The sequence below is a fragment of the Parus major genome, chromosome 1, assembly GCF_001522545.3.
Source record: "Parus major isolate Abel chromosome 1, Parus_major1.1, whole genome shotgun sequence".
Taxonomy (NCBI): Eukaryota; Metazoa; Chordata; class Aves; order Passeriformes; family Paridae; genus Parus; species Parus major.
The window spans coordinates 96,101,218-96,127,793 of record NC_031768.1 but is presented as its reverse complement, the minus strand read 5'-3'; the positions used below and the strand labels follow the sequence as shown (position 1 = coordinate 96,127,793).

Below are 26,576 nucleotides of genomic sequence, written 5' to 3'. Positions count from 1 at the left end.
AGGCTTCTCAAAGTCTGTTGTGTGATACCTAGTTGGTGAATATCCATGGTCACAGAAGGAGATACCCATTGTAATACTTGTATGATTTTTAGGTTTTTTCAAATGGTCATCTAATAAATGAAGAATATGATGTCCCTCCACGGCTTTCACCCCCTCTTCCAGCTGGCTCCGTCATCCCTAGTATAAAGTAAGTTAACTTTATCTATAAAAGAAAAATGCTAATTAATATTAGATAATAGCACCAACTCTCTGGTGCTAAAAGAAAAAATGAGAAAAAGAAAGAAATTAACTAATACAATTTGAAATGCTTTCCATTAATTTTAATGTGCCTTTTCCTTAAGGAAATGTAAATGGTATTGATTAAGTGGGAGCAGTCCTAATGTTAATTGAACACAGCATGTTTGTATAGGGAGAGAGGATAAATTGTGGCAGATTTTGCTCACAGGCATTTGGCAGGGAGAGCAGATACTGTCTGGTTTGGCTTCTATTACTACGGGAGAAGTGTGGTCAGAGCTATTTATTGCAGGAGATGACAGATTCTAGGGAAAGTGCTAGGGCTAAAAAATATCTTCTGTCACTGTTCTACCCCTAATCTAGTCAGTCTTTCTGGGCTTTCAGTATGTGGAGCCTTATCCAGGGTTCACACTATCATCTCTTATTTGTTACAGCTGAAAAACAAGCCACCAAAACCATTTTATATAATTTTAAATATGATCAGCCTTCCTGAGTTCCAGAATATGGGAAGATTTGTCATTTCAATTGCAGACTACTGTTAGTCTTCCAGTAAAATGACTGTTTATTTTTTAAATAAAGATGTTGCTGTCACAGCAAGTATCTTCAGATTCTGAATGACACAGGATTTTGTACAGAGCAAGATATATTTAAAGTCAAAATCTTGGAACTCCTATAATGTGGTTTTTCATTTTTTTTTGTGTTTTTGTAAGGAAATTGGAGCATGTCACAATAATGCTATCCTACAACTTCTTTCCAATGTTCTGCTTGTGATTCTTGCTGTTAAATAATATAATTGGATAGTCAGTTCATATTAGTCCTGAACTTATTTCATTTTTGTGTTCAGTTAGCTTCAATATAGAAGACAAATATATTTCAGCACTTTATTAGTATGCTGGGTTTTTTCTTCCTGAGTGCTACAATACAGGTGCAGTCAAGCATTGACTTTTTTATTTAGAAGCCTGTTTTCAGGTGAAGCAATTGCTAAGGTGAAATTCTCCATGCCTCCTGCAAATTCAGAAGAAAATTTTAGTAAATTATCCAGACATACCTGTAATTAAATGTCAGAGTGTAACCTGATGGAGATGGGGTCTCAGAGGATACCAGTTGGATACCTCATGTAATCAGTGCCCTTCTAGTCTACTTAATTCATAACACAATGCAACTCTGAAGAGGGGAATATTCTTATTTTTGTATTTCATTTAATGGAAAAACATCCCCCTTCATGAGAATCCCTTTTTTTTTTTTTTTCTCAAATGTTTCCAGATGTAGCCTACAACCAAAGTATAGTGTATTTACACAGAGCATACAGACCATTGGAAAGGCCACACAATATTGTAACAATATGTACAGGCACAAAACCCATGTCAGGCCAATCCAAAGCTAGAATGTGTGACTTCAGCTTGGTCAAAAGAAATTCTTTTTCATTAACTGAAGACTTCTGAATAAAAAACCGATAAATTCCAGGAAGAAGGAAAAACCTTCATTTGCAAAAACCAAGCTCCATTGATTTTTGAGGAAGAAATGAACTTTCATTTCTATTTTGGCTTTGTGCTTACACCTTTTAAAAATTGCACAGGCAGTTTCAGATTTTGATTTTTAAGATGTAAAATTACCATTACATTATACTGAGAGTAAAAAGTTTGAATTATCTAATTACTAAAATATCCCATGGAATGACTCTTAAAAGCAAAAACTGATCATTGTATGTTCTTTCTTTAAACACCAATATGTTTGGTTTTAATTTATTTAAAATTAAGTTTTTGTCACCACTAGGAAATACGCCTATAATATAGGCATATTTATATTATATACACAATAATATAAATATTATTAATATATAAAATTTGTGTGACAGTACATAGTTAGAAAAATTTGGGAGGAAGGGGAAAAAATAACTTTAAAAACAGCAATTTCCACCAACCACAACAACTGCTTTCAAAAAAAGTAGCTCAAATAATATCTATCATAATGTATTTGGAAGTGTCAGAGAGAATATTTTTACAGTCTGTTTTTCTTCCTGTTGAATTGACTACTCTAAACACTCATAAATGTTGAACTGTACTTGATTCAAAATACCCTGTTTTACTCCAATTAATCTGAGCAAGTTGCTCATTTTTTTTCATGCTCCCCAGTCTGTGCAGTGTGGTGGATTGAGAGCTGGTTTGTTTCATATAGCTCCAAGGCATCTTGTTCTTTCTAGTTGTTATAATCAGTCAGTAATTCCAAACATTTGACAGAAGGATACACTGATCATGTATGAAATGTCTTATTCTAAATAACAAGGAGGCAAAATGACTCTTACTTGAAACGTCACAATTCTAAATTGTCCCTACTTAAATTGTTTGTTCAGCCTTTACTGAATATAATGTTACAAATGTGACTTTTTCTCCCCTAAAAAGTTACATTAATAGAAAAGCACTGGAGGTTTTTGGTTTTTTTGTTGTTTTTTGGTTTTTTTTTTCCTGGAAACAGTGCTGATTTATTTTTGTTTTGCTAAAGTACTTATGATAAACTGCACTTCAATATTGAAATATTGGAGTCTTGCTAACTGACTCAGCCCCTATGTTTTTGACTGGACATGTAAAAATAGTTATTTTTATTTGGACTTCTGTAATTATGTAAGGCTTTTTGATCAAATTGTTGTTTTATTCTTGAAAAGAGATCTAAAACTCTTATGTCAAAGATACAGAATGATTCTTGCCCAAAATTTCCAAGTGTTCAAGTTAAGTAGTATTTGTTTCATTCTGGTGAGTAGCTCCCATTTTGCTACATCAGTGCATCAGTATCAAAATACAGTGGTATTTTGCTAAGGGAGCATCCATTTTTGAGTATGTAATGAAGCATCCAATTCCAGGCACCTTTTGTAGTTTATAAATTTGTTAGGAATATTTAGTTGCCTTGAGTTGAGGTAGTTGAGGGAACAGTAGTATAACAAAAGGTGTTTCTTTTCTTGCTGTCTGTCCCATCTTGCTAACAAAATCTTGAAGGTGAAATCACAGTTGCATTAGGGCAAACTGTGTCTTGGAATTCCTGTGTCCCTTGAGATGAGCCTTTGGCATGGCACTTCTCAGTGACAGGAGGAGCAGTCTGATGTGCATGTTCCAGACATGTGAGAGGACACTGTGTGTCCTTACAGCTTGACAGGCCACTGAAAGGGTGAATGTCCTCTGCGCCACTAAGTCCTGCTAAACACTTTTTGTCCTGAATTAACTTGTATTTAGTGCTTTTGATAAGTGCAAACTGGTGGAGTCAGGCAAGTGCCTATTTAGTACTCTTAATTCTTTGCAATTCTCTGCTCTGCTGTGCTTGATTAAAGTAGCTGTTTGTCTCTTAGAAGGGCAGCTGCCCTTTGCTCTATGCATTCTCAGTGACAAAAAGTCAGTAGCCTTCCAAGGTTGTTTGTCATGGTGCTTTTGTCTCCTTATATGTAGCAGACATATTGAGGATGTTTTGGCTAAAGAAGAGTATTTTTGGTATTATCTGAGGTCATGTACCTAACAGCTAAAGATAAATCAATATTTTTCTTATCTCCTTAGGTGCCCTGGTCCTTCAGCAAATTCTCTGTCTGATAAATCAAGGGAACACCCAGATGATGATGATGAATACAAAATTCCTTCTTCACATCCTGTAATACTGTGTTCACAGCCACCTCATGGTCATAATATAAAACCTCTTGCTCGGTAAGGTAATTTAGCAGCCTTGAAAAAGATCTTTTTACAAAACCTCTGCTTTTTCCAAAATTAACTGGATTGTCTGTAATGATGGTTAAACTTGCCTGCCTTCTAAGCTTGGATTACCCATGCTTCTGTTTCATTTGGCCACTGACACAGATATAAACCTATGAAGTTTACATCATTGTATCTCTCCTGTGTTAGAACTGGGTGTTTTTTGCCTTTGGACACCATTTTTGCGTTTGGGGTCTTTTTTTTCCCCCTTATACTGAGTTTTTCAAAACTGACCTGGAGATTCAACCCCTAAAACTCTTTCAGATATAATTTTAAGGAGAATTGTGTGACTGAAATTCACAGTCAGCTTTGAAATTCTTTGCCTTTCACATTTTATATAATTCAATTTAAAAGCAATGTGGTACTGAAAAGTATGTGAACTGGCAGCTGTATAGACATACTTTGATTCTCTTTTTGTCCAATGTATAGTGTGTCTTTTTAGCTTTTTCAGCCTGTTTGGCAGTATATATTTTTTTTGTGCTTCTCAGGAAGAGAACTTTTTTTAGATACAGGTGGAATATGTCTCCTTAGCTTTAAATATGTTCTGAAACAATACTTCCAAACCTTCACTGTTTGGAATTACTAAAGGGTTATGACAAGGAGACTTGGAGCAAGGGACATGGCAACTGAAGGCTGTGACATTCCTGCTGAACTTTGCCCCTTAAAAAGTTATGAATGACTGGAGTCATAGGAAAAAAAAAGGGCAAATGTTTTACTGATCTTGTAGGTCACAAGTATGGTATTAAAATCAAGGATTGATCTAAAAAATTTAGACCTTCCTGTGATCAAAAAAAATCAGTGACATATTGCCATTTTTAACTCTCTCTGTCAGAATGTGATGTTGAGGACCTGCCATCAATAAAGCTCAACATGTATCTCACCCCAAAATTAGCCAGAAATAATTTTTAGACCTTTTAAGTCAGAATTTAAAACAGGTAGATAAAGTGGTCATAATACAGTCATTCTTTGCATGCAGGTTAAAAATCCTGTCTTAGAAATCCTGATCCAGGCTTCACTGCATAGACAGGAATACTGTGCCATTGCCAAAGCTTAATGAACTTAAGTACTTAAATTTATATCTACTGTATGAGACTTTGAAAAAAAAAAATCAATGATAAATAAAACTGTGTTGGCTGAGGGAAAAAATGAGAAGAGAGAAGAAAAACATTCCGAGGTCCTAATCCTTTTTACCTATGCCATTTTTATGAAATCGTGTTGTGCTTCTGTATGGGAATGATACAAATAGATTCAAACTGAAAGGTTGAGAAAACAAGCAGCTGGAGAATTAGAATCTTATAATTTTTATTTTACAGAAAAAAACCGAGTGCCTTCAGTTGGCTGGTATAGTACTTTACCAGACCCTTAGAATTACTAATAGAAGCTATAGCTAGAAAGATGATTTTGAAGTTTTCTCTAGTTTTTACTGTGCATATGGTAGGGGTTTTTACATGAATTCAGGACCTGATACAGATAAAATGCCTCAGTTTGCTATTCAAGTTGCTCCATGATTAAAACCACCAACTCCTCTTATTATACATTCTGATAAAAAATTTAACTCAAACCATTCTCCTAGGCATTAAGAAAAAGAAAAAAAAGTTTGGTGTTCCACATACTTAAAGTGTCTTCTTTTAGCTAATGTCACTACTTAGATGTGAAAGCTGAGATAAAGTTTTTAAGAAAGAATCTGGTTCCTGCTTGATGTGTTCTTTGAATCCATTTCATTAAGTAACTTGGGAGGGGTGTTTTGTTTCAATGAAACTTAACTTCTCATTATTGTTCAGAAAAACTGTTATCAACTTTTTTTTTTTATGTTTTAAATTTTTAGTACATTTCAGTTGTTTCCCCCAGTGTCACTTTCTCTTGCCTCTTTCCAAAATGTTAGTTCCTCACTTCTTGGATAGTACTTGAAGTTTTCAGTAAGCTAAAGAGCTTCAAAATTTTGTCAGAATGTTTTGTGGTTTAGAATTATATAATTGTTCCATCCTACTCCCAGATTTGTGTTGTCTTTTATCTCTTTTACCTGTAGATATGACAGTGCTAAAAATATTTCAAGAATAATGCAAAAAAATGATTCACAGTCTTCCTTTCTGGCAGATCATTTAATTGTCTGGTTTGTTACCGCAGAACATCAGTTCAGGAATAAGAAATAAAAGGAAAGAATTTCAGCATTACTAATTAGACTATTATTAGAAGAATATTACCTTATTGGATTTGCTGTCTTTTCCTAATAAAACTTTTTCCAAAAGGGGAAAGGAGAAAAGGCTTGCTTGTTAGTACTCATTTGGTGCCCTTTTTTCTGGAGTTTACTGTTAATGTAAGCAGGTATTTCAGCATTTCTTGTAAACTGATTGCTTAGCTGGGCTCATCATAGACTGAATACTCCTGAAGTGGTGCTGTGTTAAGTTACCATGCTGCCTGTGGCTAGTTACATTATTGAAAATGCAGAATTGATTAAAACTAGAGCAGAAACTACTCTTGATTACTTGGTGTATATGGTGAGCAGTGAAAGGAATTGTTGCATCCAGTGCATTTGAAAGATTGAACCAATCTAATATCAGAGAAAGGAACAACACTTCCTCTAGCCCTTGTCTGGGGGAATTAATTTATAGCAAAAGATCGCTTACCATTAGGGACTTTTGTTTATTTGTTTGTTTTAAAATCTTGCAATTACTCTTATATTTATTTCATTACCCTTATTTGTAACTCTTGGGACCACAAATGCAATTCACTTCCTCTTTCCTGTTTATATATTTTAAATGATTCCAGACCCTTATTCATTCCTTCTTTCCATTTGACCAAAGCTGATAGGTTTATTAATACTGCTGGTAAAAACCCCAAACCTGAAATTTTAGCTGTATATAACTCTAGCAGATATCCCAATGTCTAATAATAATGGTGCATGGTGGAATGGGATTTTTGTTTTTAAGCTGGAATTGCTTAGCATGGTGGCCATTATCCAAGGAAAGTCTCTGGTTCTTTGTGGATATACAGGGTCCACAGTTCCTGTGACAGGAGCATTTTCCTGGTTCTTCTGTATTTTTAAACAGTATATAATATTATGAAAAGGCTTGTTCAATATTTTTCCCTGTCATATTTGAACAAAGTCTTCACACAAAAATAACGTCCAATATTTTCAACAATATTGTAGGCACTCTTTACTGTTTGGTTGGATGCTTTTCATATTAGTTTCATACCATTGTTAAGTTTTGAGGGCAAAATATGCTTCCATTTAAGAAAGAAAAATCAGTAAACTGTGATAGAAGTATCAGCAAGGCTGTTTTTTGATACAGAAATGAATAGATTCCTACTGCTTTGGCTAGTTCAATTTTGGGGTTTTCACTGGAGTTTTGTTAATGTTTGGCAAAGTTGAATTGAAATTTGTTATTAGTATGTATTGTGGTGTTCTGTTTGGATTTTTTTGTTGTTGTTCTTACATTTTGTTGAATGGTTTTTCTTTGTGCTTTGGTGTGGAAAAATTACCAAAATCCACATTTCCCTTTCTTCATAATTCTGCTAGGAAAAATTCAGCATCTGGGAAGGTGAACTAAGATTGAGGCTGTGATATAAGTGTGATGTGTGAATAAAGTAATGACCTGGGCTCTGAAGTGAGGGCTGTGTTTAATGTTAGTTCTTCCTCTAACTTGTATTGCAGCCTGTGTTGTTTTAAGCCATGTCAGTACAAGAAAGCAATATAATCCTTCAAAGCAGTTTTAGTGGTGGTTAACCAGCATCTGCTCTCAATATCTAAAAATGTAAATTTAAAAATTGGTGTGGCTTATTGTCCCTGATTCATATCCATATAGTGAACTGCCAGGTACTGCTGATCCAGGGAATTAATGCTTGGCTAAATGGTTGATTACTTCCTGCTTAATGTCTGTCTTCAGGGTGTGTGAGAATGGTCAATGTGCGAATGGAACACACGGTGCTACTTCAGACATAAAGAAATCTAAACATCCCGAGTCAGGTACGTTTCTCTTCTTTCATTGTTTGCCAACAAGATTTACTCTGTGCTGCCCTAGGGGTGCAGCAGGAAAACATTCACTTCTTGTGGTTGTGTCATTCAGGAGATGTCTATGATGCACCTACTGTTCCGGTACCTTTGCCTCCTGCACGGCCTCCTGCCAGAGACAACCCCAAACACAGCTCTTTGCTCAACAGGACACCCTCCGATTATGATCTTCTGGTGCCCCCTTTAGGTTGCAGACTTTTTGCTGATTACATGGAATGGTTAACACTGCCCAGATGAACTAAATGCCACATTTACTGAAAAACAGCCAATGTTGAGTATGTTAGGATGACCAAACAGACTATGAGCTAAAATATTGCAGCTGTCAGTCAATATTTCTGTCATTTGGAGTCTGTTTGTAGGGCCTCACTCGAGACGGACAAAAAGGTATACTGAATCTGTAGTCCAGCTATACAGAAAAGTAAAAACCACTTTTGCTGAAATGAATTTTAATTGTCCTTTACTAAGAAGCTTGAGCATTGCAATTTAATGCAGTAGTGGAGCATTTTTCCTGCTGTAGCTTAACTAATTCCATTTATTTTATCAACTACAAAGAAGAATGCCAAAAAGATGGTATTTGAGTAAAACAAACCAAAGCACTAAATTAAATAATGAAGTTAATTTCTGGGATTTTTTCCCCCATCAGGGGGCAGTTCAAAACTCCCTGCTGTCTACAGTCACCAAAAGCTCTTTTTTCCAACCCTGCTTTCTGTTGTGTTCTCCAACACAAAAATTAGTGATCTCTGCATATATATTGGTGCTGTGCTTGGGGACCACCCACACCTTCATTGACAAACTCAGCTGCATGGTTGTGTCTGTGTATGTGTCAGCATCCAAATTTCTGGTTCCATAAAACATTTTGAACATTTACCTTGTTGCTGCACTGTGCTCCCTCTGGTCTCTGAAGTGTTGCTGAGATGCAGGAGAAATGCAGGCAAAAGAATAAAAAAATCACAGTGCTTGGTAACTCCAGTCCTGCTTGCACCACCTTTCTTTTGCCTAGCTCTAGAAAATTCAGTTTGTATCTGGAGTCAGAGCTTCTGAACAGCAGATAGAGATAGTACACAGTGTAAATGTAGCAGATTCAGTGCAGCCAGCATTGGTGTTTGTATATAAATACACCTGCTTAGCCACTGAAATACAGCAGTTATTCTACTGTGGTACTCAGTGAAGCTTTCATTGTGGTACACTCTTGGCAATTGAGTCACTAAAAGCAATCTCTCCTTCCATCCCAGAAAAGAAACTGAGCATGGCAAAAGGTCATTCAGAGCATGTTTTAGAAAGGGACTGTGGGTATTAACAGTCAGGTTTACAGTTTCATTACTGGAGTCACTGAACTGCTTAGATGAACCATAGGAGTAAAAGCCTCAGCAGCCAGAGAAAAATAAAGTTTATTCTTTATTCTGCGGTTCTTAATGAAGCCTTGCTCATCTAATAATTCATTTCTAAACTGCAGGTGAAGATGCATTTGATAACTCTCCCCCCTCACTCCCACCACCACCACCACCTGCTCGGCACAGCATGATTGAGCACACAAAACCTGCTGGCTCAGGGAGCCGACCCTCCTCAGGACACGAGCTGTTCCTTCATTCTGGTAGGAATACAGAGGAGACAGCAGATTTTATTTTATTTTCCTTTACTTCAGAAGCTTACCTGTTCAGTGATAAAGTTGTCACCAGGCCTCAGATCTCATTATATAAAATATTAAAAAATCAAATTTTTAAATGGTGAAGGTGAAGCTACTCAGAAGATAGAAAGACTTCGCTTTTCATTATCACAAAGTAATAAAATGAGGTCAATATTTCTATACCAGGCTAGAAATTTTGTAAATCTTAGTTTTCTCTTGTAAACAGACTGATATTTGTGTATTTTTTTCAATTCCATTGTTTTCAATAGTAAAATGTAATTCATGGGGGTTATTTTCAAGTTGAAACTTTGAAAGAAGTTATAAAAGAAAAGAATATTATGCTTTTACTGTCTTACAATTTCTTTTTTTACAAATTTAGTATTGTAAAATTTTGCTACAAAACTATATTGTTAACACAGTTGCTAGGTCCTGGGGTTCATAATCTTTTTTCTAAGTCAGGTTTTCACCTATCTTTCCCTGTAAATCACTGTGATACATTCAGGCTGGTATTTTGCTTATAAAAGGTATGAAAACTGTGCTTACAAATCATGATTTTTTTGTCTTCAAGTTGAAAAGAGTTTGATTTTCAGGTTAATGAAGTTGAATGTGTTTGCTGATTATGATACAGATTACAGCAGGATTTTTGTGTGTCATAGTGCACATCTGTGAAGTGTTTTTTTTTTTTTTTGTATTTTTTCTTTGTGGAAGCTTTCAAAGGATGTTGGTGTCTTAAGTTTACATTTTCTGTGAATATTTTCAGGGATGATATGCCCTGAGGCGGGGTTAGATGTTGTCTACCCCCTGTCTGTTTTTCTTAGAAGCTCTGTGGAGAGGGATAAAATGAAATGTTTTGGTGATAGTTTCACAGGAAGGCCAGAATGTGGATGACAAGCAGTCATGAGCAGCTGCATGATGGCCTGACACATTCTCTGGTGTTTGGGTGACCTGTGTGAGTGGAACTCTCTGTGGGGTGAAAGGGAGCTACTTTAGGTTGAAGTGAGGTGACCTTTGATGGAATGTTTTTATTATGTATGTTTTGCCATCAGTCAAGGCCTGACATTGAGTAATTTGCCAAGGCTTTGTGTATTTTATAATGCAAATTCAGCTGGGTGTGTTACTTTCTCATCTAAGTTGCTGAATGCATACAGGTGCACTTCAGACTTACTGCTTTACAGAATTTAAAGGTTGATGTTCATAAATACACTGTAGTTCATCTTCTACAGGTCAAAATAAAAACAATGCAATCTTCAGCAGTCTAATCTGAATGGGTGCCTCAGTTGTATAATCTCATGCAGAAACACCCACTGCACCATTTAGTTCTGATGGTAATGGACAGGAAAAAATAGGAGCCCTCACAGAAAAATGCACATAAGCTCCATCTGCCTATGCCCAGTTCCCAGAAACATGATGCAGAGTTTTAAATGTTTAAGTGTAACTTCCAAATAATCTGAGAAAGTCACTGATAGTGTTAAAAACATTTATTAGCTTTAAAATAAATATCTGGAATATGTATCTACAGCCACGTATTGTTCTTTGTATTTGCATAAGGAATACAGTGGTACAGCAGCAGTTCTCATTAATCTTAGCAGTGTATTGCATCTACTTAGGCATGCATGGTTGTGTGAATTGGTCTTTTTTTATTCATATGGTATTTCTAAAGCCATATTACTCACTTTGCATCTTGTCACATAATCTGTTGTAGAAGATTTATGATGAGGTTTTGATGATTGGTTTCCATACAAGTCTTGAGGGTGATTTCTCAGCTATCCATCAGAGCCTGTCAGATTAGAATAATAATCTCATCATCAACACCAGCAAAAAGTTGCACTCACATACAAAACAAACACTCTGCAAGCTCCAAGTCTAGAGCAGAAGCCAAATCCAGGATGATGTTGCACTTGCTCAGCAGCATCTTCAGTAGCCAAAGAGAAAAGAAGAGGAGGGAACAATATATCAGAATTGTTTATTTCTCTCATTTTTTAAATTCTGTCCCTGTAATATTTACCCATAGCTGGGACTGTATGAATAGGAAATGAGCCCTGCAGTCTTTGTGCACTGCAAAGCACAGAAGTGTAATCAAGCTCTAAGCAAACTGAATAGATGGGATGTTTCTAATTGTGCTGCTTTAGGTACTGCAACCTTTTCCATGCTTTGCCAGGCACAATCCCAGCAGTGTCAGGGTTGAGTGGTTGAAAAATACCTCATGGATGTAGAGACCACAGTCAGTGGAGGACAGACCACCTTTAAGCTGTGCTCCTGTGTTTGTCATTTCAAATCATACTTACATGCCAACGTTGGAGGTTTATGTCCAGGGACACCTGGATTCACGGTTCTTTTGCATGGTGGGAGGCTATTTTAATCCAACCTTCTATGCTTCAGCCCTCCCTCAAACAGAAATTCTGATAATTCTAAGACACTTTTTTTATTCTGTTATCACAGATCCCCATTTTGACCCAATAACTGGTCACGTTCCTTTGCCGCCTGCTCGGAGAGCACCTGGAGAAAATGTCAAAACAAATAGGACATCTCAAGACTACGATCAACTTCCTCCATCTTCAGGTAAGGCACAAAACTGTTCTTGTAGAAAATTGCAATTGTATGAAGAAAATAACTTGGAATCCATAAAGTCCAATGAGTTTTTTGTCATTCTGGGCAACAAATGGCAATGGTAATATTGCTTTACAAAAGTGTGAAATCATCAAAGGATAACAGAGATTTAAGTTCTGCAGTCAAGACAGAAATGGCTACTTGCTGTGTGTAGGTGTATATACTGTTATGGCTTCCATTTTACTAGCTGCCAAACTGAATGCTTATGTGAGTTATAGCATTCCTTATTTTTTGGGAAAGGAAGAGATTTTCCTGACACCTTTCAAAGTGTTCTTTCAAGGTCATAAGAGGTCAGAAGTACTGAAAAGAGCACAAGCATCTGATTTCCATCTTTGTTTCATTTCTCCTAAACAAAAAAATGGTAGCTTAACTCTCTAAAGTATTATTATTTCCGGTCTTTTTTGCTAATGTATTTGTCTGAATTTCTAAGAATCTTTTAAGATGTTTCTTAATAAAACAACAAGAATCAAAACCACTTAAAATTTGGTCTTCCTTTTCAATGGAACAGGTACAGTAGAAACGATTCCTCTGCCAAAGAAATTTTGGTTATGGTTTTTCAGGCAACAATAATAGTACATTTAAAGGAAATCTACTAAGTGAATGATAACAGTATTACCTGTATTTAAAAATGTACCTTCACCAGTTTTTAGACAAATTTTCCTTTCTTTAGATGTGCATGGTACATAGGGAAGGGGGAGGATTGTCCCAACCATGTTATTTTGCTGTATGAAGAAACCACACAAAGAAAAAGCCAAGTGATGTTTTGTACTATTAATCATTCTCCAGATAGATAAAGTTGTATGTAAAGACTTCTTATGCATAAAGGAAAGTATTTCTTTTTCTTCTAATCTTTCAGTTGTAATAATCACCATTGTTCAATTGCAGCATTCCCAAGTGGGAAAAAAGTATATATTTTTTTAGTAGTAATTACATTCTGCTTCTCAGAAATACAGAGTTTCATGCTGCTGGGGTATAGGGGAAAAAAAGAGTATATTTTTCAAACTTAAATGATGGGAAATTTCTGTAGCTGTCTTCAGGCTTACTTATTTTATTAATGAATAGCATAACTGTGAATTAGTGTGATGCCTTTAGTAAATACTATCCCTTTTGGGAGAGCATCTTTACAAATATAAGTGTTTCTCTTTTTGTTTGCTGTTGTTAGAAGAAAAGAGTTTATAACACATGCTTTGTGTGGCATTGTGAGGGGTCTATTTGTCCTAAAGTGCTATTTATTCAGGGTGTTTTGAGTTCTATTATAGTGCAAATTATGACAGTGATGTAACTACTTTTAAGGCTGTGGAGTTTTCCTGCAATTCTTGTGCTTCTTGGGTCGAACAATTTTTAATTTTTCCTAAATTATAGCAAGATACTTGTTAGTGAAGAACTTGGAGCTTTCTGGTGCTACTTGATACTTTTTGATTTGTGTTTCCCACAGCCATCTTCTAAAACACTCACGTGTCAGCTTTTGCTATAAATATCATTCTAAATCAGCATGATATGCAGCAAGATATTCCATTTAATTTCAATTAGATGAAAACTATGTGATAGATCATGTCATTCTCTTAATTGGAAAGTTGTTTTTACAGTGGCAGTAATTCCAAAGGATGGAACTGATGAGCTGCAGGATGAACTGGTTCACCTTCATCTATGATTTAAAAAGACAATGTAGGGAGCATAACTGTATTCAGAACTTTGGTTTTGCATTTATTCTGAACTAATCAGCTCACTTAAGAAATTCTTCTTTTCAGTGCTTTTGTAAGGTGACTCTTTGAACTAGCTTAAAAAGAAATGGAGTTCACTCTAAAATCTAATTATAATTTAGCCACTGGGTTCCTAGAGAAGCATGGGCAGTGCTTTAACATCTCTGCTTCACTTTCAGTGTTTTTAAGATTGCTGTCATGATGTTTAACTGAATCCTTAACATCTACCAAGTAATTTATTCTAATTCAGGTATCCACTGTTGAACATTTCAGAAATAGTACTCAGCCATGCAACCCAGTCCCCCAAAGGCATGGTTTCTCAAACTTCTTATGTACAACTGTTTAAAATTATTACAAAAAGAGCAAGAAAAGGAGATAGGACTTGGGGGTGCTGTGGATGAGAGGCTGGACATGAGCTGGCAGTGTGTGCTCAGAGCCCAGAAAGCCAAACATGTCCTGAGCTGCATCCAAAGCAGTGTGGCCAGCAAGGGCAAAGGAGGGAATTTGGCACCACCTGGAGAAATGCATCCAGCATAAGAAAGACATGAACCTGCTGGAGTGAGTCCGGAGAAGACCACCAAGGTGATTAGAGGGATGGGGCACCTCTCCTGTGAGGAAAGCCTGAGACTATTTGGATTGTTCAGCCTGGAGAAGGGAAGGCTTTGGGGTGACCTAATTGTGGCCTTCCAGTACATGAAGGCAGCCTCAACAAGGCAGGAGAGGGACTTTTTACAAGAGCAGTGACAGGACAAGGCAGAACTGAAAGAGATTAGATGAGGTATCAGGAAGAAGTTCTTTACTGTGAGGATAGTGAGGCCTTGGGACAGGTTGTCCAGAGGAGCTGTGGGTGCCTCATCCCTGGAAGTGTTCAAGGCCAGATTGAATGGAGCTCTGAGCAATCTGGTCTAGTGGAGGTGTCCTTGCCCATGGCAGGGGCATTGGAATTAAATTAACTTGAAGGTCCTTTCCAACTTAACCCATTCTATTATTCTATGATACTGCTAATAATTAGAAAATTTTACCTAAGCATGGCAAATAATAGGAGTGAAAGGAGGAAGAAAATTAAGCCTCTAATAGATGTCTCTCTATTTTGCTGAACTTAGCTATTCTGTAAGATATAGATTCAAATGATTGTTTAACTATATTTGCCTGCTGCCTATTCATTCACTCAGTTGACCTTACAAAAATGCTTACAAATTTGGATTCCCTTTATGAAAACATTATTCCAGGGTGTATTTCAGTTAACACTAGAGGAAATAATGTAATCCATGGCATTACAAAATGCAAAGATCATGCCTAACAACTTGGAGGGTCCTCCCCATACCTTCTCCTTGCTCTCGGATTTCCTCAGAGCACGTGTCCCCTGGCTGTGCTTTGTTTCTGCACCCCAGTTAGGTGAGGTGTAGCTGCTTGCCACTGCTCCACAGCTGGCCTTTGTCACCTGCTTCCCTGGTGCTCCTCAGGCAGTCAGTGAAAAGCCAGGGAATCCAGGAGAAGCAGTGAGGGAAGAGAAGAAGGGCATTTCACAGCAGAGAGGAACAGACAGTTGGCATCGATACAAATAGCCTCTCCCACTGTGCCATAGAGCTCTCACCACTTTTCCCATGCTTTTTAAACACTTATTAAAGGAGCCTGTGTCTCCCTTTGCATTAACCCTTTACCTAAGGGTTCAGTCTAGTGCTGATTTACAGAAATGTGAGCGGTGGAGGAAGCTGCTTGTGGTAGAAACTGTTAATTGAATTTCACAGTTAGAAAATCTATTTGAATTTTTGGTTAGACATCTGTGGTGGCTGAAACATCAGAGGATGGAGGTAGGGAAGGAAAGTCCTGCTTAATACCTCTATCTTAGTATCCAGATGGACATGCAGCTTAGGCTTAGTATCTTTAAGCTTAGGATCCAATATGATACCCAGCTTTAGCTGAAATTTTACATGGATGTGAAGATACTGAAAGAGATGTCAGCATTTAAAAAAATAATGGGAATTGAGAGAGAGGCTGAAGATCTCAGAGTATCTTTGCTATAGAGAGATGCCACTGTAGTGAGGAAAGAAATGCTTATGCTTCAAATCTGCTGACAGAATTTAAAATGACCTTTCTAAATTATGTGATTGCTTAATAAAGTTTGTTTGAAAGCTTCAGCAAAGTGAAGGTTTTAAACAAGAAATAAGTTCAGTTTTAAGCCTGTATTAGACTGAGTCAAGCAAAAATATCCTCATGTAACACAAGCACAGGGAAGGATCGGATTTATGAGTAAGGAATTTCTTCTGTACTTCAAGCCCAGGGGAAAATGTAGTTTGTAAATGAATTTTGTTTCGTACTGTATAGAAATGAAGCCCATAATGGAATGTACATATTAAAACAGTTTGAATGTTTGTGAAAGAAAAGTGTTCCGTTTTAAATGATGTGCCATTATCCTAAAGATAAAGAATGTTATTCTTTTATAGTCTTGAGTTTCCTAAAATAAGTGAGAAATCTGCACTTACTTTATTCAGTTTTTAGTGATTACCTGAATTTCCTGAGCTACAGTTAATTTCTCAGAGAAATATTTCATGAGTCTTCCACACCTTCATAGCAGGTTTGGATTTGCTTCAGAATGTTTGGCATTTACATCACTCTTTTTATCTTCAGACAGAAAAAAATCAAAACAAATATGAAGTAGCCCTTAGTACTTGTAGGTCTTAGCCTCTTACTATAAATCTTTAATCAAATTTCTTTCATCCATTTGTCCCATGAATATCACCATCTTGCTAAAAGGTACTATTAACTCTAAATTAAGAAGTGTATAGCAACACACATCCAAATTGATGGAAAAACTGACTTGAAAGAAAAATACACCTGCATTAGACAAGCTCTTGTTATCCAGTGTTATGATAATGTTTCAACAAGAATATTGGAAATATAACATTTCTTCTATGCCTAAAGAACTGTCTCTGAAATACTTAACACTGGAAAATGCCACTGCTATCATTATAAGTAAACAGGAAGTATCACAGCCAGAAATTCCATTAATTTATCTATCAAAGTCACTGTTGATAGGACTTGTTAAAACCCTTTTTGAGGGATTAAAGACTTTTTAATTTTTTAAATACTTTGCTCTTGAAAGTGCTTTTTGCACTGTGCCTGCTTGTATTTAAGCTTCTTATTGTGGAATCAGTGAGGATAAAGGCGTTTCCTTAAAGTACCAAGTTTACTTGAGCACGAAACTCTTGACTCTGAGAAGATTAGCAAGTTTGCATATTAGCTTTTCTTTCACCAGCAGATCATGATTCTTAGTCACCAGCATTAACTGTGAAGGTAACCTTTCCACAGAAGATGAGGAACTGGGAGATGTTTCCAAAGGGGGACTGGAGAGGAAGGAGCATGTTCTGTTCTCACCATGGGAATAATTGGGCTAGAGGTCTTTTTGAGAAACCACTTATTTATGTACTTAGATGTAGCTGCTGTGCATGAAATGAATAGTAACTGAATTAACAGCATCTGCAAGATGGACCAATAAGTTAAGGATTTTTCTCCTTCAGGCATATTTAGATTCCTTTTCTATGCAACTTACGATCCCCAATAAAATTGTGATCAAACTTTTGCTTGGGTTTTGCTTATTTGTTTGTTTTTGTAGGGGTATTTTTCTTGTTGGTTTTTTTTTTGGTATGTTTGTGGGTTTTTTGTTAGTTTGTTTTGGGTTATTTTTTTATAACTCAGAAGTTCTCAAACTGTGGGCTGAGAGTGGAGAGCCTTTAAGAGTTTGACTGGCTATTTTCACTGTCTTTGTTGTTCCAGCATACTTTATTTTTCTTCTAGCATTAGATAATCCAGATTGTAAATTGCATGTTCCTATCATATTATTAAAATAGTGTATTGCTGCATTATTTCCATTTTGGATGCTCTTGAGGACTTCTGCTTCTGTCAGAATTTTAAAATTAACTATATTGGTTAACTAAAAAATTTCTTCATGTTCCTTTAGAATTTTGCTTTTCAAACAGCTTCATGGGATTTGAGCAACATTTGACACAGTCTTAAGCCAATTTATAATGATTTTTATCTCTTTTATTTAAAACAGATGGTTCACAAGCACCAGCCAGGCCCCCTAAACCACTTCCTCGGAGAACTGCACCAGAAATACATCACAGGAAAGCGTACAACTCTGACAGTTCCATGGAAAATGTGGATGCAAAAATTGCAAAACTTATGGGAGAGGGCTATTCCTTTGAAGAAGTCAAGAGGGCACTTGAAATTGCCCAGAATAATGTTGACGTGGCCCGTAGTATTTTAAGAGAGTTTGTTTGTTTTCCTCCACCAGTCTCCCCACGTCTCAATCTATAGCAGCATCAAGATTTTCTTGGAGCGTATGAATTCTACAGATACACATGTGGATTGGGGAATGAGAGGAAGAACAGAGTGGAGTATTTTTCTTCCATCCTTAGCAGAAGGATGTTTATTTCCAGCCATTTATCAAAGGCTCCTGGCTGCTCTGATCAAGACTTATAAATATGCTGAGGCTTATGTATTTTTGCTAGCCATACTTTTTTAAATCAGGGTTGAACTTACAAAGTAATTTAAAAAAAGTTTACTTCCCTAGAACTTTTAATCTGTGAAATGCTTTTTCTTGTTTACAAGTTGGCAAGTTACAGTTTTCTAGTTTGTGCCTGTACTATGTCCTGTTCATATTCCCTTGTACTTGTGGTCAGTTCTGCTGTAGCATTCCCAACAGTTTCCATGCTGACCACTCCATCAACTAAATCATCACTTTCCAGAAATTCTGTGTTTCTTTTGGTCGTTTTTTCTTTTACAAGATGCTTTAATTGTTTTTTTTTGCATTTCAGCTCATCAAATGCAAAAAGTATGTGGCCTTCACTACTGATTTTTTTTTTTTCTTCTGGGATTCCTTTGCTTTTGAAAGAGGAAGTATCTGAATGTAAAACACATTATTCTGTGAACTGCCTTCTTAAAGGTATTTTGACAGTAATTTTGGGCAGCTTTCTGTTTAACAAGAGTTCCATGACCTGTAGTCTCAAGGTCTTTTATATACAGTTTCCACAAAAAAAATCCCAACCAACAAATAAAACACTTCATGCAGCAGTGATACTGAGTTCTCACATGTAAAATCTCCTTCAAATTTGAGTATTTGATTGCAGATGTTCAAAAAAAGCCAAATGCACATGATAATACTGTGTTTTGATTACACAATAATGGCACCAGTTCTTCATGACAAGACTAAAAGGACTCTTTTTCAATGATATTAAAGGTATTCAGGTAAATTCCAGTTCTAGATTCAGTAAAGTAGAATGCGGTTAATGTTTTATTTGAGTGATTATCCTGTGGTTCATTGTGGCTTGGATCAGTTTGTATTAACTTGGAAACTTTAAATCTTTGATGCACTGTTAATTCCTAATGCTACTGTAGCAATATTTTTTGCAAAGTTCTTTAATAACCTCCTCCCTCCCTTGTACACTTTATAATCCTCAAAGATGTGTTTAACACCCAAATTCATTCACTCACTTTTCAGCTGATTAGTTGGAAATACATTTTTACTTTACTTGGTTAGTGATACTCCAAACTTTGACGTTTTATTTTTGAGCCCAAATTGGTGCAAGCCAATTGAAAAATCTTCCTGGTTTTAAAAAAGGAGAAGACAGCTCTATTCTGTGTACTTTCAAAGTTGAGTCCAAATATTTTCAGAACAATTCTTAAGATTGCTGCTTTTGGGGGTTTTTTTTGTTTTGAAATTTTTCTTCTAATACTGTTGAAAAAATAAAACCATGTGGTAGTTAGAATATTTTTCTCATTTTGAGATGTGATGAGTGTATGAAAATTTTCAGTGTGCCTGGCTGGGTGGTGAAGTATGTATTCTTTATTCCCTTTCAGCTGTTAGTGTTCTCTTTCACTCTGAGCAAGTGCTAGAATTTGTACCACTTACAGGATCAGATCTCATCAGCCGGTGCATTTGTTGTAAAGATGTTTTTAAAGGCAGCACGTGGCTGAACTGCAGGATTTGAACTGAGAACACCCATTGGAAATTACTGGGCTTTCTCAAAGTCCTGTTGTTCAAACAAAAAACTTATTCTTAAAACGAAAGTATTTTGTAGCATCACGAAGCATGGTATGGATACTGTTAATCTGCTTCAGTGATAAAAGATGATCAGGAGAATACAGGGTATAGGGAAGAGCTGCTGCTCCATTGGGATTTGAGCAAATGCTTCTGAGTTTATGTTCTGGGAAAAGATATTTGCATCTTACTGTAATTGTTCATTCCTTGAGTACAGCTTAGGAAAAGTTTTGGTGTAAGTTACATTCTGTGCTTTTGGCTTGAGTTAATCTTTTTCCTTTGTTCTGGGAGAAAGTTTTGTCTAGTAGTGAGCCCTCTTGCTCATTTGGTTTGTTTGCAACATCACTGTAGCATTTTAGCTAGCTATAAATTGAAAATGATTCAGGCTATTAAATTATACACTCTGGTTGTACTGGAATTACTGAAATGAGGTTTTAGCATAACTGCCACCATAGCAATGATGACAGTGAAAAAAGAGCACTTTACAAGGATGAACAAACAATCTGCAGATTGAGTTTTGAAATTTTGAATTGTAATGAAGAACTCATTTTCTCTTCTTTTATGCAGCAGCTTAGTATAAATTACATCCTTATATTTCAATTAGAGGCTGGAACTACTGCCTGATAGATTAAGGTTTTTAAAGTTTTCCTTCTTTCTGCTTGTGACCACCAGTGACACTTTTTTTTATTATGTGATAAAAAACCAAACTTGATGAGCAATATTCTGAGTGGTAACTTGAAAAGAGTTCCACTAATCTTTAAATGAGTGTCCTAATGACTCTTCTAAACAGGGGAACATGCAGACAATTTCAGACCTGTTTTGGTTAGTAGTTTTAAAGTCAAACAGCAAAAGTGCTTTGCTGTAGTGTTGATGTTTACTCTGCAGGAATTAATAGGCTTAAAATAAATTAATCTGGCTGCAGTCTAGTTCTCTAAAGACCTAGTTCTCTAAACATATTTTTAACCTTTAAATGACTTAAGGGTTTGAGCCTGGCAGTGTGTTATGCACTTATATTACTTTAGGGAACACTGACTTGAATGAGGGTACTTGGGTGAACAAAGTTGGATAAACTCAGAGACATTTGCAGTCTTTAGGCCATCCTTGTGTTGTTTTTTCTCTCCTTTTGGCTGAGTTACTGCATTTTGAGCAAATCAGCTGAATCAGAAGTTAAGCAGAGCAAGTGGACATCAGCAGCACAAACCATTTTTCAAAGGCTATGTGTAGGAAAAAGTTAAATTGTGTTAAAGGAAATGAATATAATTAGCCATTTTAATGGCTTGTCTTGAACCCTAAAATGGCCACTGGTAAAATTTTTTAATGTCCAGTATCTCAAGAGTGCATCTGGCACAGCTTTTTTATAATGTGAATTTAGGAAGTTTTGTACCAGGATCAATTCTTCTGTTGTATTTCTCTCATTTTCAGCTTGAAGCTTTACTTTGCACTGACAACTCTGACCTGAAAGCATTTAAATTTGTGTCTTAAATCTTGACAAATTTTGAAGCAAATGAACACCGTATTCAAAGCAAATTCAGGTGCTACCTGATGACCTGGAATTTAGGGCTTTTAGGAGTGACTTCTTGAAAAAAGGACTTCAGCAGTTTCCATTTTGAAGGATTTTCTTTCAAATAACTATTTTATCTGAAAATGCCTTTTATAAACTTGTCTCATGTGGCAAATTTAGTGATGTGTTCAATTAATTTATATTTTATTCAACATTCTTTTTAAATTTTGGTTATTATGTATGCTCAAGTTCTTTATCTGTTCATGTAAGGTATTTTATAAAATTAATGTTAAGAGAATGTTGGGTTGGTCCGTGATTTTTCAAGACTCTGTCTCTCTGTTGCTGAATATTATCACTTTTCATATGATGCTTTAGCAACATAGCCTGTCCTATGTAGGGGCCTTAAAAATCATTGTTCTGTAAGCCACAAAAATGAGGCCTTGCTCTAAAATAAGGTGAACCATTGCATTGTGACATGTGTTTTATATCCCCATACATTACCTCATTTCTAAATTTCACTAGTAAAAGTTAATAAATTGGCAGTAATTTTGGAATGTGCATGTAATAGCTGTATGGCAGAAAGATGCTAACTATTAAATATTTAGAATCCAAAGTGGTGAACACATAGTCCGGCTGTATATTAATTATCAGGGTTTTTTCCTCAAGAAAATTACAATAAGCTAGCACTGATAGAAAGTTTAGAAAATCAAACTCCTCTTCTATGCTTGGCAATACAACTATTGCTGCTTAAACCCCAGCACTGTTCCCTGCAGTTGGATTAGAGCTTCAGTGCTGAGATTTTCATGGTATTTTCTTCATTGTGTTAAATCCTTGTCCACCGTGTATGTCACTAGTCACATTGCTTACATTGCTAGAGAATTTTCCTGTTTGGGATACTTGTCTTTAGTACTACAGGTGCTTATTTCTGTCATTTTTACTCTTCATATGTGAAAGTTAGGTGTTACATTATTGTGTTACAATCAAATTTTAGCAGCTGGGTGCTCTAGGAATGGTTCAGGAATTTTTGTTTGATAGACCCAGTCATTATTCTGTACAAGATACCCGCCTCCATTTATCAGTTTCAGTAAGTTCCCATCAGGAAATTGCTACATTTAGATTTTAACACTGTGTGTTACTGTGACATCTGAACACTCCATTTGGCCTTAGATGATTTCATGTCTAGCAGTGGAAGTTCTTATTCAGTATAAATGCTAATTCCCAAATCTTAATCTTAAATCACAAAATAAATCTTAAATTTGTGAAACTTAATTGCATAAACATCCTGAACATTGTAAATAACTTAGAAGACTCAGAATAATGTGAACTGTGACAAGATTCTTGCTTCGTAGACCTGCCAGAAGTAAAAGCCTAAACCCACTGAATAGTGATCTTCTCCCTGTGAAGCTGCTTCCATCTGTCTGGATCTGTGAAGAAATCAGCCAACTACAACAGTACTGCTTGGAAAACATTTTTAAATTTTTTATTGCCTTAAGTGCCACAGTAGGCAGCAGGATGGGAGAGGAACAGATAACTAGGCAGAAGGAGATAATTATGTAATAACAATCCAAGCCCCTCTCTCCTGTTGCCTAGTGTGAATTGCCTGGAGATCTAGTGCACATGAAGGGGTGTTTGTTATGGTTTTTCCAGTCTTCATTTACTGTGTTCTTCTCCAGGGAAGTGTCCTTCTCTGAGGACAGTGTGTCTTATTTAGAAGTCACGCTGTTTAGGAACAGGATGCCAGGATTTTAGCAGCAGAGGGAAGTGTGAAATAGCATTCTGCTCAAGTGTTTGCCAGCAAAACAGCCAAAAGCTTTATGAGGATTTCAGTGGAAACACCTCTGTTTTCAAGTTCATCTCTTGGCTTTTGAAGGATGTGTGTATGTACCCTGAGGTGTACATGCTGGTCTGGTGGAGAGTGGAGGAGAGAGGATGCTGCTTGATGCCAGCCTGGGGAGTTCACACCTAGGCTATGGCAATCATGTTACAAAATACCTGCTCCTTTTGGGTAGCTGAACCTGCCCAGTAGTCAAGCTACTACAGTCATCCACGTTTTTCAAGGCAAGTTTTTGTCCCTGTGTAGCTGGGGAGGTGCACACATCCACTCCAAAATAGAGAGCCTGGTTTCTGTGCATCGGTGTAGTGGTCAGGACACTGAAAGTAATACCTGCTCCCTAGTTCTCATTAGACCACAATGCAGAAAGTGCCCTTGGAGAGCTCTTTTTAATTTGTAAATGGAGTGTCATTGAATTTCGAATTCTATACAACCAAAAGTAAACTTACATCATTCGGCTTTCAGAAATACCTGAAGGTAGTGGCTGGTACTTTTCTGAAGCTATTAATTTGCTTTAACATGTGACTCAAGTGTTTCCTCTTGTTAAATTTTTGTTACATATGAAATTCTTGGGCCTTCATTTAAAAGCTTTTATTGCCTTTTCACTATGGCTTTTGTCAGTAGTACCTTTATTACCTTGGCTAAATTCAGATTATCCTGCTCTCCTAAATCCCAGTTTGGGCCATGTTCAGCCTGACCTTTGTCCTACAGCAGCCAGCAATGAGGATACATCACTGTGCATCCTCATCTGCTCCCTCTGACTGTTTTTATCTCCTTCTCCCACCTCAAATCTCTCCAGTGTATCAATCACCAGCACATCCTTCATTGCCTTAATGACAGACACTTTACAGTTTCCCATCTCAGCTTTCAACCACATCTGTGTTTTTTTCTGAGGTCCCTCATAAAGTGTTCTGCTGGCCTTGTCTGTCTCACTGATTGTTCAGATTCTCTGCACTGTATCCAAATGGCCTCTGTGAATGTGGTCATCCAAAATGAATCAAGAATTCCATGACAAAGCCTGTTTTCTTTATTATCACTGGCTTTTTTCCTGTTCCTTTCTTGATCTGGAAGAGCACTCTTGTGTTTCATGACTTACTTGTCAGGGATGAAAATGAAATCCACTTCTTATTTCAGCAGACCCCTCTTTTGCTTCTGAGATGTGAGAAGAAACCAACACATGACATCTGCTGGTAACACTCCTTCTATTTGAGATGAATTGTATCTAAATATATGGGAGTTAAAGGAGTTTGTCCAATGAATTTGGTTTGTATTTTGAAAAGTCATTTGCTTACTTCTAGTACTAACTGAGGAGCAGGTGGAAGGGATGAATTTTATAAGATGTGTCGGTGAAATTGGGAACTTACTTGCAAATAAAGGTAATTGATTACCATGAGCATCTGGGATAAAAGACTGACCTTTGAAATCAAACAAGTAAGTATCATTTAGCTTGAAAGTTCTCACACAGAGAAGGTAAAAGCACTATATCTGAATGGTTCCACCAATGGCCTTCAAAAGACTTCTGTTCCTTATTTGTGAGGTAACCTTGCCCATATGTTGGCCACAATTTTGTGGCTTTTTAAGTGAACCAGTATCTGTGAACAGGACCAGAGACAGAAAGCTTGTGGGTTTCCTCTCCCTGCTGCCAGAGGAGGATGCACATTATAGTTTTCCCAAATTCTAACAGAAATTGGGTGAATTTCATGAGGTCTTACACAAGTGTAGATTTCCACCTGGATGAAATCCTCCAGAGACAGGATGGCTGGTTGGTGAGGGAAGGGTTGGGAATGTACAACCTGGCTGAGCAAGGAGGTGCTAGAACTGTGATTATCTTGGGGGAGCAGGAATGTTGTGCAATAGAAACAGGAGGCAGGGGAATCAGATGAGAAAAATGGGTGGACATTTGGTTCAAATTTAGAGAAGTGTTTCAGAGTGTGGGTTGAGGGGGGAATTTGAGTAGTAGTGTACAAGGGTGCGTTTTACTGGGGGAAATCTTACTTGCCATGCTTGGGGCAGAACACGGTTACATGAAAGGGCCTTATGTTCCTGCATGTATCATTCCAGAGTGATCTGTGCCATAGTTAATACCCTTATTTTAGTGTTTGCCCTCACACCACTACTCTTGACACACACACACCCCATCCCCAACCTTGCTGTGGTCTGTGGCACAGCTCTGAAATTCTTTGTGGCGATCTGCTCAGTCAGTTCTCATAGAGACATTATTTACCTGTGATTTGAAGTGAGGTTTCCAGGCCTTTCAAAGGCTCTCCTATGTATTTTGAGGTTTAACTTAAGCAGGAAGACTATTAGCAATAAACAAAGCTTGCTTGGAGTTACACAGACTTGTCTGCATGCATTGGCATCCTCTCCTCTGATGTGTTGGTGTTGCTGAATGAAGTCTCCAAGATTACTAGGAGAGGCAGAGCCTTGATTGTATCTGTGCTTTGTTTTTAGGATACTGGCTGGCCAGGGCATTGCTGCAGGCTGTGAACCTGCCATCGCACTGGCTCTTGGTTGCCTTTTTACCCACATTCCATAATAATTTATAAAGGCCTGAGACAAAATTAAAATTGGCTGTGGCTTCACGCAAAGTGGGTACGCTTTGCACTTTTTGTAACTTGCTGTATTGTGTGTGATGTCACAAGCAGAATGCTGGAAAACTCCACCTGTGCTGAACCCTGTGTTATTTCCATGCTTGTTCAGAGGTTGTTGTACTCTGCCCTGTGAAGTACACTCCTCTCCTCTGATGGGGTGCACAGGACAAAGGCTAATTTCTTGCTAGTGATGAGTACAGCAATGTGGAATAGCAGCTCATACACAGAGACTCCTGTTGATGTGCAAACTAACTTGGCAATGTGGATTGATTTTCCTTGGTTGTTTGAGCTGAAATTTATTTTTCGGTGATCAGCCCTATGGGACCTTGTATTATTGGTACTGTATCATTGTTGTATTTGAGCTTTCTCCATTACAGCAATATCATGCCTCTTGAGGGTGCCTGGTCTCCCTTTCAAGACAGTAGCAAAGTCTGTCAGTAGAGCTATGAGATATATATATATAGAGTATATAGAGATATATATAGATATATATATCTATATATATCTATATATATATATAGATATATATAGATATATATAGAGTGGGTCTAGTTGCCTGATTTGTTAGTAGCATGTTTGTGGGAGAAAAGGGATTTCAGGAGAAGCACTTTTTTAATCTATTTATTTATTTTATTTATTTATTTATTTATCTATTTATTTATTTTATCTATTTATTTATGGTGGAGAAGTTTATATTTTCAGTTTTTGGAAGCT

The 26,576-nt window shown here is 36.8% G+C and overlaps 1 protein-coding gene across 3 annotated transcripts in view; it reads left to right on the top strand.

Annotated features, from left to right (window-relative positions):
* CBLB (Cbl proto-oncogene B) overlaps window positions 1-26,257 on the top strand; it is a 130,728-nt gene extending 104,471 nt beyond the window's left edge. The window contains exons 13-19 of one of the 3 annotated variants that reach the window (XM_015636819.3): window positions 93-187; window positions 3,771-3,914; window positions 7,844-7,923; window positions 8,024-8,155; window positions 9,422-9,559; window positions 12,032-12,151; window positions 17,954-26,257. In XM_015636819.3, the coding sequence (XP_015492305.1) occupies window positions 93-187; window positions 3,771-3,914; window positions 7,844-7,923; window positions 8,024-8,155; window positions 9,422-9,559; window positions 12,032-12,151; window positions 17,954-18,216 (972 nt within the window). In that variant the 3' untranslated portion in view covers window positions 18,217-26,257. The remainder of the gene's footprint in view (window positions 1-92; window positions 188-3,770; window positions 3,915-7,843; window positions 7,924-8,023; window positions 8,156-9,421; window positions 9,560-12,031; window positions 12,152-17,953) is intronic. The other 2 variants (XM_015636827.2, XM_015636832.2) reach the window with 2 other exon arrangements.
* Window positions 26,258-26,576: the final 319 nt, after the last annotated feature.